General features: G+C 45.9%; 1 protein-coding gene across 2 annotated transcripts in view; it reads right to left on the minus strand.

Annotated features, from left to right (window-relative positions):
- Positions 1–13944, minus strand: part of exoc6b (exocyst complex component 6B) — a 78206-nt gene that overhangs the window by 46260 nt on the left and 18002 nt on the right. For both annotated transcript variants that reach the window (XM_030088072.1, XM_030088073.1), the window contains exons 7-8: positions 7398–7583; positions 5339–5407 (exon numbers count right to left, since the gene is read on the minus strand). In XM_030088072.1, the coding sequence (XP_029943932.1) occupies positions 5339–5407; positions 7398–7583 (255 nt within the window). The remainder of the gene's footprint in view (positions 1–5338; positions 5408–7397; positions 7584–13944) is intronic.

A 13944-nucleotide genomic window follows, 5' to 3' on the forward strand; every position in this document is an offset into this window, starting at 1 on the left:
GGCGGACCGACTGAGTCAGAGCCAGGAACCCCTCCTGCAGGGACTCAGACCGCAGGACGGCCGGTTTCACAACACACACACAAAACGGCAGAAAAAAAAATCACAGGAAAAAAGACCTGCATACACAGCAGTGCACAAACAAACAAAAATACACTAAAAAACAAATGCACAAACACAACACACACAAAACCTACATATGATGATGCTAAACATTAAATCATTTACACGATCGCACACACACTCTCTGAGTATTCGGTATCTTTTCCCTCCATGACTCAGTGTTATCAGTGTGTGTGCGCTGGGGCAGATAATTGTGTAGTTTTAGGTTTGGTCAGGTCAGAGATAAAAGCCCCAGTCGGGGCAGATAACATTCCCCCCAGACCGACTGACCAGAACAGAGCAGACCACCGTGCTATACCGTCACAGACCTCAGACCTGTGTGTGTGTGTGTGTGTGTGTGTGTGTGTGTGTGTGTGTGGGGAGAGTGGAGAAAGCTCTCAGTGTGATAAGAAGTCAGATCCCGTCAGTGAAGCAGCATCGCCGCTTGGCTCACTGCTGAAGCATCTCTGATCTGGACGAAACTTTCCCGAACCAGAAAATACGATCAACCGACGCCTCAAACTACAAGAAGCACCAAAAACTGAGTAGAAGGAGGGAAAACAGGATTAAAAAGAGAAGGAATATGAGAGGAAAAGAACACAGGAAGAGGAGAGGAAAGTCAATTAAGGAGTGTGGAAATGGGAGGAATGAGAAGGAGAAGACAAAGAAGAGGAAGACTGAGACGAAGACCAAGACCAAGAAACTCCAGGAGTAAAAAGAAGGGAAGGATAAAGAAGACGACAAACAAGGAGAGGAAGACAAGTCAAAGAATACGAGGAAGATGGATCAAAAATAAATGAAAAAGATGATAAGGAAGATGAAAGATGATAGAAGATTCAAAAGATGAGAAAAGAAGATGACAATGAGGAAAAAGATGATGAAACAAAGATGATGAAGATGGAAAAGAAGGCGAAAAATCTGCAGTCATTCATTAAGACCGTTAAGGGAACACCGTCCATCCCAAACGAGCCCCCAGTGCATGCTGGGAGTCTGAGTGTGCGACGCTGCGAGGCGACCCAGCGGTGGGACTCCCGGTTTGACCCCGGGGCCGAACAATGCGCATTCAAACGGGACGGACGGCCGTGAACTCTTCACCCGCCCGCTGGCTGGCTCTGCCGGCGAGAGCGAGGGGAGCACGGGGGTGAAGCCGGGGGCTGATACTGCGTCTCACCCAAAACAACACACACACACATACAGAAACACACACACGCACACACACACACACACACACACAAAAACAGACGGGACAAGCAAGGAAGGGACTGGAAAGTTCAAGAAAAACAACGTCAAGGCGGTGGAGATCGGTCCCAGCAGCTTAGCGAGGGATGAAGTAACACCGCAAACAGATGGCTGCCTCCTTTTAATGGGGAAATAATGTGTTTGGCTCTCTCTTTCTTTTATTTTGACAGATTTAGAGGAAAAAAATGCTTTTTTTTCTTCCAGGACAGTCACAATTCAGGAGCGTTCAGTGACTGTATTCTACATTTAAACTTAATGTATTTGTAGTCATGATATAACAACCAGATTATAAGACGAACTTGTATTTGGTAAATCAGCTTTGCAAAAAAGAAAAAAAAAACTTATAATCTTCTTAAAAAAAACAACAATTTTAATAATAAAAATGAAAGAAATCAAACCGCTGGTTTAGCTTGATATGATTCATGATACCATGTGCACAATGTGATTTTCATTCACTATTTTCCTTTTTGCACAATTTTGAAGAAAAACTAAACCCTGTTGACTCCAATACTATATTCTCTGGTCTTCTCTTCCATAGTGTAGCAAATTAAATTGGCACAACAGCTGACTGTAAGGCACCAATTCAGGCATGTTTACTTGTTTCAGACCTGCCAACCTTGGCAAAATTTTTGGAGTACCGCTTTCCAGGATAGTTGTCGACCGGGGGGGGCACTGTCAGTTTTAGATTTTAAGTTTTCATTTGGTTCTTTAATTTGTTTAATGGCAAATATTTAACAGATGTTTTTCTGATACACATTACATTGCGGCTGACCTTGCACGTCGTCCCCAGAAAAGAGCTTCAAAATGCTGCTACGTGTCCTTTAACTGAGCATTTTATGCTGTGTGTGCGCATGCGTGCGTGTGTTCCATTACTAAAACCTTTATAAAGCCGTCAATACGGTGTTTCAAATTAACTGGTTTCCTTGCTAACTGGTGACTGACTTCCTTTAGCACTTCCTGCTGCTGCTGCTAGTAGCAGCAGATGTTGAAATCAGACTCATAAAAGGTCGGACACGACTTTTTGTCTGGTTTTTAACATCTATCAGCAACAAGGGACGTGAAAGAAACCCAGTCGCCAGTTAATAGGGAATCAGTTCTTCCAAAACACCGGCTCCTCTCCGGTTTCGCGACACTCCTCCTCCGCTAGTTAGCTGCTGCATTCAGGTGATTGGAGCAAGCGGCGGAAAACTGAAACTCCGTCATTCACATGAAGGTAGCGGAGACAGCTGGACTCAGGAGACACTCAGGAGACACGTGAAGGAAGCGTGGACAGTTTGCACAAAGGAACGACTCTCAGACAGCTGAGAACCGGCTCTTGTCGTTCACTTGAAAGAGCCGTTCAAACGAACGACTCGTTCATTGAACGTCGCAGCACTACGAGGGTAGCACATGTGTTTCCTCCCGGTTCCAGAGCTGCGGCGCACCAGCCTAATTTACCGGTATTTTTTTCAACGTGACAAATACAATGTGTGCCGTGACTGCGTGACAACACACCGAAATGTGTGACACTTCAGAGCCCTGCTGCTGCATCGTGTTGTCAGACATGAGAACGTCCACAGTCCGCATTTATAACAGCGCTCACAGACGTCTGCAGCTTTTTGCGTAGTTTAATGAGGCGGAGCGTACCAGCGTATTTTGATGTCAAATTGCGTACCTGCTACGCAAAACGCGTACAGGTTGGCAGGTCTGTTGTTTTTATAAAGGTATAACTTCAAATATCTTTTGAAATTAACTGAATTTTAAAACAAATCACGCATAAAAACAACAAAAGGCTGACCGTAGTATTTTGTTCACATTATTTAGAACTTCGCTATCGTCTGCAAACGATCGTCTTACTGCTCTCTGTTAGGACGTTGAACACGTAGCGAGGGACATTTATCAAGGACGGGAAGTGCGCAAAATCTAGATTTCACCCTCGGCTGTATAATTTTCACTCTTTCTATTATTTTTATTTGTTTGTTTCGCGATGCATCGTTACATCCGTCCTGCAACCTCCCGATTAAGAACCAACCCACTCTACCTTGTATTCACAGATTAAACTGATCGCAGCAAAGGAAAGGAGATTATTTTCTATTTTTTCTTCCTGTCCCACATCCAGCCGTCCGATTCGCTCCTCGTGGTTCCATCCATCCATCCCGGCTCCTCGCCGCCGTTCCTAACCTGCGCCGGCGCAACAAAAGCGCATTGTTCGGAGGAGTCCCGAACGCCGGCTGGAAAACGGTGGACTTTAAACATGGAAAAGAGGACGAGGGAGCGGCGGCGGTGGCGGCGGGGGGAAGGTCTTGATTGCAAATGGGATTCCTGGTCCAGGTTCGCTAGAAAAATAAATGAAACCGCTACAAGCCCTTGTGTGTGTGTGTGTGTGTGTGTGTGTGTGTGTGTGTGTGTGTGTGTGTTCTCGTATTTCTATCCTTGTTGGGGCCAAATGTCCCCACAAGGATAGCAAAACGTGGAACGACGTGCCTTGTGGGGACCTTTTTCTGGTCCTAAGTAGGAGAAACAGTGTTTTCTTGACCATGTTGTTGTTACTGAAAAAAGTAAAAGTGCAAAAACATTTCTTTAGGGTTAGGCTTTGTTGTGGTGTGGGTTAGGGTTAGGGTAAGGGTCAGGGTTAGGGGCTAGACATGAATGGGAGTCAATGGACGGTCCCCACAAGGATAGAAATACAAGACTGGGCGTGTGTGTGTGTGTGTGTGTGTGTGTGTGTGTGTGTGTGTGTGTGTGTGTGTGTGTGTGTGTGTCTAAGTCGTTCTCCACATCTAACAATCAGACTGTGTGTTTGTGATTTTCCAGACGGGCACCCCCACCCCACCCCCACCCCCACCCGTCCAGCCCGGTTACAGCAGACCGCTGCGCCTCCGTCCTAATGGCGAATCGTCTCCTCTGCCCGCTGGCCTGTCGTTCGCACTAATAGATCAAACAGCTTCAATATGTGCGGCCAAACAGAGGCTCTTTCACCCAAAAGCTCTGATGCAACGCGAGGGAGGAAACGTTCAGCTCGACGCACAAATTCAGGAGAAGGAGCGTCTCCGACCTCGGAGCGAAGGGGTCAAGCCTTTCAACACCTTCCTGAGACAAACCGCACTACTTTCCCCTCTGCCTTGAAGTTCCCTCTCTAATCTCTCGCCCTCTCTGTGTTGTGTTTTCTCCCACATCTTCCTGTTTTTGCCCCTTTCACCTCCTCATGACCTCTCCTCCTCCTCCTCTCTTTATCGCTCCTCAGCTGATGCTCTGGCTACTCCACGCACTCCCTTCTTCTCCTCACGTCTCCAGAAAACTCCGGAATGCTTAAAGACAAATTCAGGCAGTCTTTTTTACCATTCATTCACAACTTTTCTAGAGATGTGAGGAGGTGAACACATATTTTCCAATTTCAGCACAGCTGTGTCTTACAGGAAAGCACTCTGCCATTTGTTCTCCTCGTCACATCTCTAGAAAAGTTGTGAACGCCTTCTTGAAGGAGTCTCAAGACATTTCATTCTCCTCACATCTCTAGAAAACTCACAAACACTGAAACATGAAGCACAGTTTCTTCTTCGGTCGACCAACGTAGCGTTAAATTGTTGGCGTTAAATCTTATGTTGTGTGTAAACGGAACAAACTAGAAAAGCCGTTGCAGTCTTCAAGTTTTTGGCGGTTCATATCGGGACTATAAACCAGGCTTCACAGAAGCCACACTACTCTTCATCCTCCTCATCGCATCTCTAGAAAACTCGAGAAAACTCAGTTGAACGGTAGCTTCCTCCATGTGACTGTGCTGCAGTGGTAAAGTCATGGTGCATTAGCATTATTAGCAGCACATATGTCTACACAGCCTTGCCAGTGTTGGGAGAAAAGACCCAATTGAAAGGATCTCTTGAACAAAGTAAAAACAATGTTAGTAATCACATCGGGTTGGACAGGAGTTTCAGAGGCGGCTGGACTGTTCCTCACCTGCGCTGAAAAAGTGGGAAAAAGAATCAATCCATGAGAACAAAGAGAAAAGGAAAGGCGAACTCACCAGCACAGTGTAGATATGAAGACAGCGGTAAACTGGAGAGAAATCCACCAAGTCGTGAGCTCCCGGGACCTGCAGGGAGAAAACAAACGCACCGTATTACATTACCTCACTTATATAGTTAGTTTCTTCGAGTTTTGAGGAAACATTTTGGCAAATGTCAAACAATTGAATGATCTACAGTTGGGTTATGTTGACATTGTAGTTATTTCCCCTTGCAATTGTGAAAATAGTTGAAATGTAAAGGTTACTATGGCATTATTGTACTGGTTCGGCCCACTAGAGGTGAAACTGCCTTCATGTGGCATCACCGATAGACACCATCTTCCTTTATGTCTTTCTTGCTAGCCACATCCTCTGTCTGTCACATAAATAGGCACCACAAGTAAAGAAGAAACAAGAGCCCTTTAGGCCTTGGGCAAAAAAAAAAATATTATCCAGCTTTGAATTCGACTGAGACAAACGAAAGAACAGAGGAAGAGTGGGGGAAGAAGGGGGTAGAGGCGGTAACCAAGACCTACAAAAATCTTGCAATAGGTGAGAAAGACAAGAAAGCAGACGAACGATGTGAAAGGAAGGGTGAGGAGATAAGGAAAACAGGAACAAAAGGAGTGGCGAAAAATAGGAGGCACTGGGGGACGACCGTAAATGAAGGGAAGGGGAAGAAACGGAGAGAGGTTTCAGGGGCAGGGCATGGCGTGAGGAGAGAGGAGTGCCTGCCGCGGTTGGCATCTCCGCAGAAAAATCGGCGCCAACGCGGTCGTAACCCCTCGGGCCGCGGGGTCAGGCCTTTGTTCCAGCCAAGGTCTTCCCGTGAAGAAGGTTGAGTCAAGTTTACAGGACATAAATAAGCCGAGGAGGGAGGACGACAGGGACCTTCAGGCAGAGTGGCGGGGTGACAAGTTCAGCTCCATTCTCTCAAAAATTCATTGTGCTTTGCTTTCCTTGGGCCAGAACAACAAGCGCCGCGAGAACGGGAGCTTTGATCCCGCGAGGGACGACTTGGAGAGTTCACAGTCCGACCGCTTTGTGTCCGCAAGGTCACTGTTTGAACTCGCTCTCCAGAGTCAACCGTGTCCAGATTGTTTTGTAAAACAATTACACAAACCACATGTTGGACATTTGGAAACGTTACAGCACATAGTTTTATGTAGAATTTTTTATTTTGGGTTTTTTTTTTGTTTTTTTAAGCGGTGGATGTGTTGTTAGGCAGGGAAATGGGATTACTGATGAGGGTCGACAAAGTGTGACATTGGCCTAAGTGAGGAGCTTTCAAGTGACAATGGAAAGCTTTTGTTGCGTTTTGGGGTTCAGTTTACATGACGGAGGTGATGGGAGCCACTGAAAACAGAACTTTATGAAATACTCCTACGTGTAAACAGAGGAAAACCCTCGGGATGGGGGGAACAAATCAAGTACCTAAGTATTAGGATTTTTGTTTTACTATTTTTCAATTTAATTTGGACATGGAAATCTGTGTTAACTCTTTGAAAAGAGTGTTGAAGTTCATTTTATGATGGAATATGTTACTTTTTGCCTTTCTTATACAGTCCAGGCAAGGTTCAAAGTTCCAAAACACCTGATTCTGATGTTATGTGCATTGTAGGGGGGGAATACGGCTCCTGATATCGTCTGTAGACAGCATTATCCAACTTTTTCATAAGGTCTGGTGTGTCTAAAAAAATCGGAGCATCAAAGAATCACAATAAAAATCAAATCGGTGCCCCAAATAATTTTTTTTTAAAAATCAGGAAAAGAAGCATGTCGTCCCAGCCCTAGAAGACCGCCTGCCTCTGTCTTCATGGATGTAGATGATACACAACTTTACTGAGATACTGCTACCACACACGTACCAGAGCCGCAGTATTTAGTTTTTCTGTTTGTAGCAAATTACATCATTTTATTCATTATGAAACGGGGCCTACATCTCTGACTTGGGGTGCACCCTGAAGACCTGGAAGAAATATTGCAATCAGGCACTTGCGTCATTAACTTTGAGATATGAAAATACAGACTGAATGAGGAGAAATGTGGGTAACGCGTGCATGTGTGGTTCTCTCACTTCATCCTCCTCCTCCTCGTCCTCCTCCACATCCAGAATGCCCGAGTCTTGTTCTGACACCGGGATGCCACCCTGTCCGCCACTCTCCGTTCCGAGCGCAGCCGCCGCGTCCTTTCTGCAGCGTCGACCAATCAGAGCCCTGGGCTGCGTGGACACCGAGCTGTCCAGCGAACGCTGTAGCTGCGCCTGGAGCACAAGAGAACATGAAAGAGAAAAACATTACAGAGCTGCTCGGGCCTGGTTCTGCTCGTCTTTCAGGTATTTCCTACATTTCCCAGGTCACATTTGAAACTCTGTGGATAAGCGGGAACTTGCTGCGTTTGGCTCGACTTCACAGCAGAAACAATGGAAGCGCTCTCTGACACCAAAAGCAGATGTCAGCCGATAACGCTGATACAACGCCGAAGCCGTCCTGGCGTGCGCCGCAGCCCCACCTTTAAAGCACGGCGGCCAGCAAACAATAGCCGATCCAAAATACCAGCAGGTCTTCAGGGAGAAGAGCTGTGTTGATCCTGTACAGCGACTGAGTGAGAATAACTACACGTTTTTCCACTTTTTTTGAGACAATTTCGGGAAACGGTTGGAAATTCAAGGTCGTTGGGGCCACTCCTTGTCCCTTGAAAATGACCTATAAAAGCGCCTGAGAATACACCCGTGGGGGGATGGGGGTGGGGGTGGAGGGGGCATGGCAGGAAGGGACGAGCAGGAAGGATGAAGAGTCAATGAAACCCAAAACAAAGCACACAAACTTAGTGCTGAGAAGTTGAAAGTGGAAACGGGGACAGTTTTATACGTCTGATCTATAGCTTAGACCAGCGGTCTGCAACTTGATGAGGCCTCGGGTCAATATTGGGCGGCTAAGCTAGCTCTGTTGGGTAAGCTAACAGCTGAATATCAGCCAGGAAGTTTACCCAGATGCTTTTGAGAGAGCTACTGACAAGTCGATGGGTGGTGTTATTAGCGCTGTGCAGCAGGTGCCTCAGACTTTCTAAATCATCTTGTGGGCAAAATACTGCGTCGCCGTTGCAGATCACTGGTTTAGACGCTACGCTAATTCATATAATTAGATCCGTCCTGGGTCAAACTTTACTACCGAGGAAAGCTGGAGCTGATGCAACATAAAGCCACACACGAACCACATCTTTTCCATGCGCCATGTATGTGGTTACTGCAGAGATGATCCCGTCGTCAAAGTGACCCAAATACATTTATTGAATAAAGGAGGGGAGATGGAGCTAAGAATGGTACTAACGTCTAAATGGAAAAGGTTCTCGAGAGAACAATGCGAGGCGGCATGTGTTCACATGACTATTTCAGAGCTTTATGGGAAGTGATGCATTTAGATCCAAATGCGTCAGGAATTCTAAAAATAAAATTATTTTGCAGAAAAACAGGAAGTTTTGGGTCAAAATTAATGGAAGCTATTTTCCAAAAGATTACGAAAACAGAGCGACGGTCACCTCAGAGACGAGGACACGAAGTGTTATGACTCAGTTTCCAATGGCGCTCTCCTGGTGAGGAGTGCTTTCCCATGTGTCGACGTGCTCGTCAGACACTCGCACTCAGGTGAACCAAAACAACTGCATCACCACCCGGTGGTGAACGTCCAACTTTCGTTGGCTTCTGAGTGTCTACTGATGGGACAACGGTGGTAGGAGCCACTGAAAATGCAACTTTTAGCAAACGGTGGAACTTTTTGAAGATTTTCCAACGAGGAAAACGCAACTTTTCTGAAGCACTGCTATCGTACGTGTTGCACGAGTCTTTTGTTTGACAACATCATCTCGAGGGCCAGTATGTTTGGCACCGATGCTCCAGATCAACAAACCTCACAAGACACATTCTTCCACATTGTTTTCAACATAATCAACCATTTTTTTGGCCAAAGCTGTTGCAAAGTTTAAAAGCCAAAATATGTCTGTGGGGAAATCCCTCCGTCCACGCCCGGATCCGCCGTGGGTCCCTTTGAAAACCTTTCGGAACGCTTCCTTTTCTTCGCTTGGCGCCGGCACGTATGCCACCTCGTGAACTTCAATCAGTTGAATGCGACGCCAATTGTTAGGACAGCAACGTCTCGATCCGAGTCATTAGTGACAATGATAATGAGAAAAACCGATGTGCATGGATAGGCAGAGAGGCGCCGCCCCGGCACAATGTCGGCAACGCCGGGAGAACACAATGCCATCTTTGAACCGATGCCCATACATATGAACTCAAGCAGAGACGAGAAGTCAATGAGTCATGAAAGACAATAAGAGCACACAAAAGAAGTGGAAAAAGTCTCACTGGGACACAAAATAATGTCTGTTCAGGAGAAAGGGCAAAGGTTCACAGGCGCTACCTGACAATTGTTTTCACCCATTTTTTTTTCCAATTTCTCGTGATTCAAAACATTGACGTCATAAAAACAAAGCAACATGTCTAGACTTTGAGTTGTTCCTTTTTAATCTCTTTAAGTAGGGATTTCTTCTATTTATTTCCATACAGATCTGCCAAAACATCACGAGGATCTAACCTTAGCACCTCCTTCTGACCAACTCGGGCACAGATATCACTAGATTCACCTTGAGTCCTGGAAGTCTTGAAACTTGGCCTCCCCAGACTGGAATGGTCTCTCTCTACTGGATTGAGATATGGAGAACTCAGAGGCCAAGTCAACCCCCTAAAACAGCTTCTCTTTTTTTCCCGTTCCTGAACCTTTTCTGCTTTGTGTCAGGTTGCATTATCCTGCTGAAAGAGGCCATCGGGGAACACTGTTTCCATGAAAGGGTGCATATGGTCTGTAACTCTGTTTGGTGCTAGTAACGCCCACAGGGAGGGCATGACCCCAGGTTTCCCAGAAGAACATTGCCCAAAGCATCACAGTGCCTCCTAGAGCTCACCTTCTTCCCATGATGCACCATGGTGCAATGCACTGTTTTGGTAAAATGACCATATACATCAGAGAACTCTCTTCCATTGCTCAATGGTCCATCCGGATCCTGAGGTGGTGGACACTTTGACTGTTCGACAGCTCTGGAAGTCTTTACACAGATTGTGTATCCTCACAGCTGTCTATCTGAATCAGCAAGAACTCGCAGTTAGCATGCCAGGCCATGAGTTGGCACTGTGTTTAAAATGAAACTACCCAGGCGTGCAGAGAACAGTACGCTACACACATTAACAATGGGAGAATACGGACATTCGTACGGACAGACCAGCAAGCTGGACTGATATTACAGTGGCTGTCAACTCTAAAACTGCCAAGTCAATGAGAATCTGGACTGGAATCTGTCATAAAATCTTGAATAGACCGTTCCTATAGCCTTTGTGTCATGAATGTTTTTAGAAACTCATGTTTTTGAAGCTAGTACGACTTTTGCTAGCTTTCATGGCAGTATCACTGATATCTCGGCTCATTTCTCAGTGTTGTGTTGCGTCAGCTACTCTTAAGAAATTAGTTTTTTAGCTTTTTTAAATCAATGCAGGCTGGATTGGAGCCTCTTGCGGGCCGGTTTTGGTCCATGGGCCTCACGTTTGATGCCCCTGCTTGAAACCGAGAGTGTTTAAAGCCTCTAACAATAAACAAGCACTAAATATAGAGCCGCATCAGACATAAACTCAAACAGACGTTCTGCTCTGATGAATCCTGCGTATTAACTGACTGGGAGCAGGTTCCAGGGCAGAAACCCGACCGGAACATCCACTACTATAGATCACTTTTTGGCAGGCGGACCTCTATTCAGAAATGATGGTGTCTGATGGCAGTGAACTGTGGAGCATTATTCGGCAGACAACACACACACATACGCAGAGTGACTGACACAGCAACCCGTAACGGTCTATTTTGGTTCTGCCTGTGATGGTTCAATACACCGACCCAGCATGCGCCCGCCGCCACCCTCGCTGCACGCACGTACGTGTGTGTGTATGTGTGTGTGTGTGTGTGTGTGTGTGTGTGTGTGTGTGTGTGTGTGTGTGTGTGTGTGTGTGTGTTCAGTAACTAGATACAGGTAATCAATCTTCCTCCACTTCATAGAACCAACAATCTGTTTCCCATTACTGTGTACAATTGTGTGTGTGTGTGTGTGTGTGTGTGTGTGTGTGTGTGTGTGTGTGTGTGTGTGTGTGTGTGTGTGTGTGTCTACTGCTGAAGCTCTAGTCTCTTCTTTTGGCTGAAAGCGAATACGTTAAAAAGAAAAAAGAGAAGCAGGAGGAGCAGGGGGATGAAGGAGCGACGGATGTCGGTGGAAAGAAGAGGAGCTGGAAAGAGTGGAGGAGAGAGGACAGATGTTTTGGGAGGGGAGGAGGGGAGGAGGGGAGGAGGGGGAGTTATGTGATGAGCCAGACTCACATTAAGAGGAAATTCTGGCTCTTATCAGCTTTTTTTTTTTTTTTTGGTAAATCTTGTCCTTATATTTCTGTCACTTCTCTTCTCCTCTCGGAGCTCAGCCTTGGTGTTGTGCTTTCCTTGCCGATTACACTGAATAGTATAGACTCACAATATATCCCAAATCATGAAAACTGTAAAACATTAGAAGTCTCAAATTGAGGGATTTCCCTGGTCAGGAATCTAAAGACCAGCCTGAAAATGGAAAAAAAGAGATATTGTGAGAATGTTCTGACAAACTGATCGATCTTCTTAGTGTAATCACAGCATCTCTGAGTAAACAATGTGAAGTCGATCCACAAAATCCACAAACATATCTCTGCAGGGCTGTGTACCTGCACGTATTTAACCCTTACTGAAGGTACACTTTGCTATATTTGCTAGTGTATGATCAAAGCACTATCTTCCACGAACCATCTTCCTACCTCATCCTTTGGTTCTTCCTCCTTCTTGAACCATCTTCCTTCTTCATCTTGTGGTTCTTATACTTCTTCAATCATTTTCCTACCTCATCCTTTGGTTCTTCTACTTCTTGAACCATCTTCTTTCCTCATCCTTCGGTTCTTCTACTTCTTGAACCATCTCCTTTCCTCATCCTTCGGTTCTTCTACTTCTTGAACCATCTTCTTTCCTCATCCTTCGGTTCTTCTACTTCTTGAACCATCTTCTTTCCTCATCCTTTTGTTCTTATACTTCTTGAACCATCTTCTTTCCTCATCCTTTGGTTCTTCTTCTTCTTGAACCATCTTCGTTAGTCATCCTTTGGTTCTTCTACTTCTTGAACCATTTTCCTACTTCATCCTTTGGTTCTTCTACTTCTTGAACCATCTTCTTTCCTCATCCTTTGGTTCTTCCTACTTCTTGAACCACCTTCCTACCTTATCTTTTGGTTCTTCTACCTCTTGAGCCATCTTCTTTCATCATCCTTTGGTTCTTGTACTTCTTGAACCATCTTCCTACCTCATCCTTTGGTTCTTCTACTTCTTGAACCATCTTCCTACCTCATCCTTTGGTTCTTCTCGTTCTCCAACCATCTCTTACCCCTTTGTTGACCCTGCTTTCATCTCTTCCTCTTCTTTTCCTTCTCCCACCACATCCTGTACTTCTCCTCACCCATCTCCCACACTGCCATCCCGGAATCCTCCTGTTTCCTCACCCATCTCCCACCTCATGTTTGGGTTCTCCTTTGTTTTGGCCCCCACTTCCCTCCCATCTCTCCTCCTCCCCATCCATGGGCATGTGGCAGCAGACAATAGCTCTATTGTGAGCCACTTCTCTCTCCTCCATCTCCTCCCTCCATCCCTCCCTCCTCCGATTCCTCCCCCTCTTTCCCCAGATCTATTTATTTTCACATCCTTGGTGGAAGGAGCTGCAACGGCGGCCCGGGTACAGAGAGTCAGAGTTAATTTGGAACAGAGCGCTGCAGAGAGACACACTGTCTGAGAGCGAACGATATGGCGAGATGGAAAAAAAAGTAGTAAAGGGGGGGACAAAGGAAAGAAGAAGGTCTAATTTGTCTGTCCACAATCGTTCATTCTTTCACACGCAGTTGCGAAGCTTCTGGGCGAGCGCGCGCGCTCCGAGCCAAACATTTGATACAACAACATAATCCCAGTATCGGTATCGGCGCTGCCGGACCACTGGGGTTTCCATAATCTCCCTTGTAATTAGTGGTTAGGGGAGTTAGCGGTTAGCTTCTTCAGTGACTGCAAGTGGATTTTCTACGCCAGTGGCTCTCAAACTGTGGTCCAAGAACCCCCCCCAGCTAAGGGTCAGCGAAGGGTTGTCAGCGAGCAGATGTTCAACACTCCGGCTATTATAGCAAAGACAACAAATTCCTTAAACTTCACAAATATTTTATGACTTTTTTAGGACGGATTCTCCTTTCCAAATCTGGAACAAAGCAGAGGCCGATATTTAGCTTCTTCACTAAGTGTTGGATGAAGAGAATTTTCCTCTCATTTGGTGTTTTGATGGCGGCGGAGTTGTCCAAATCCGGAGTGAAGTCTGGTAACTAGACAGGCCAAAACATACGACTGCCATCATTTTGAGACTCATCAGAGCATCCAGAGAGCCCTCTGACCTGGATCTGAAACACAATGTCAGCCCAGAACTGCAGCCGGTGATCCTTTAGCAACATCTAGAGGACAGAAATGGATTTGACTGAGCATCTGGACC

This window comes from Salarias fasciatus, chromosome 3 (assembly GCF_902148845.1).
Source record: "Salarias fasciatus chromosome 3, fSalaFa1.1, whole genome shotgun sequence".
Classification (NCBI taxonomy): Eukaryota; Metazoa; Chordata; class Actinopteri; order Blenniiformes; family Blenniidae; genus Salarias; species Salarias fasciatus.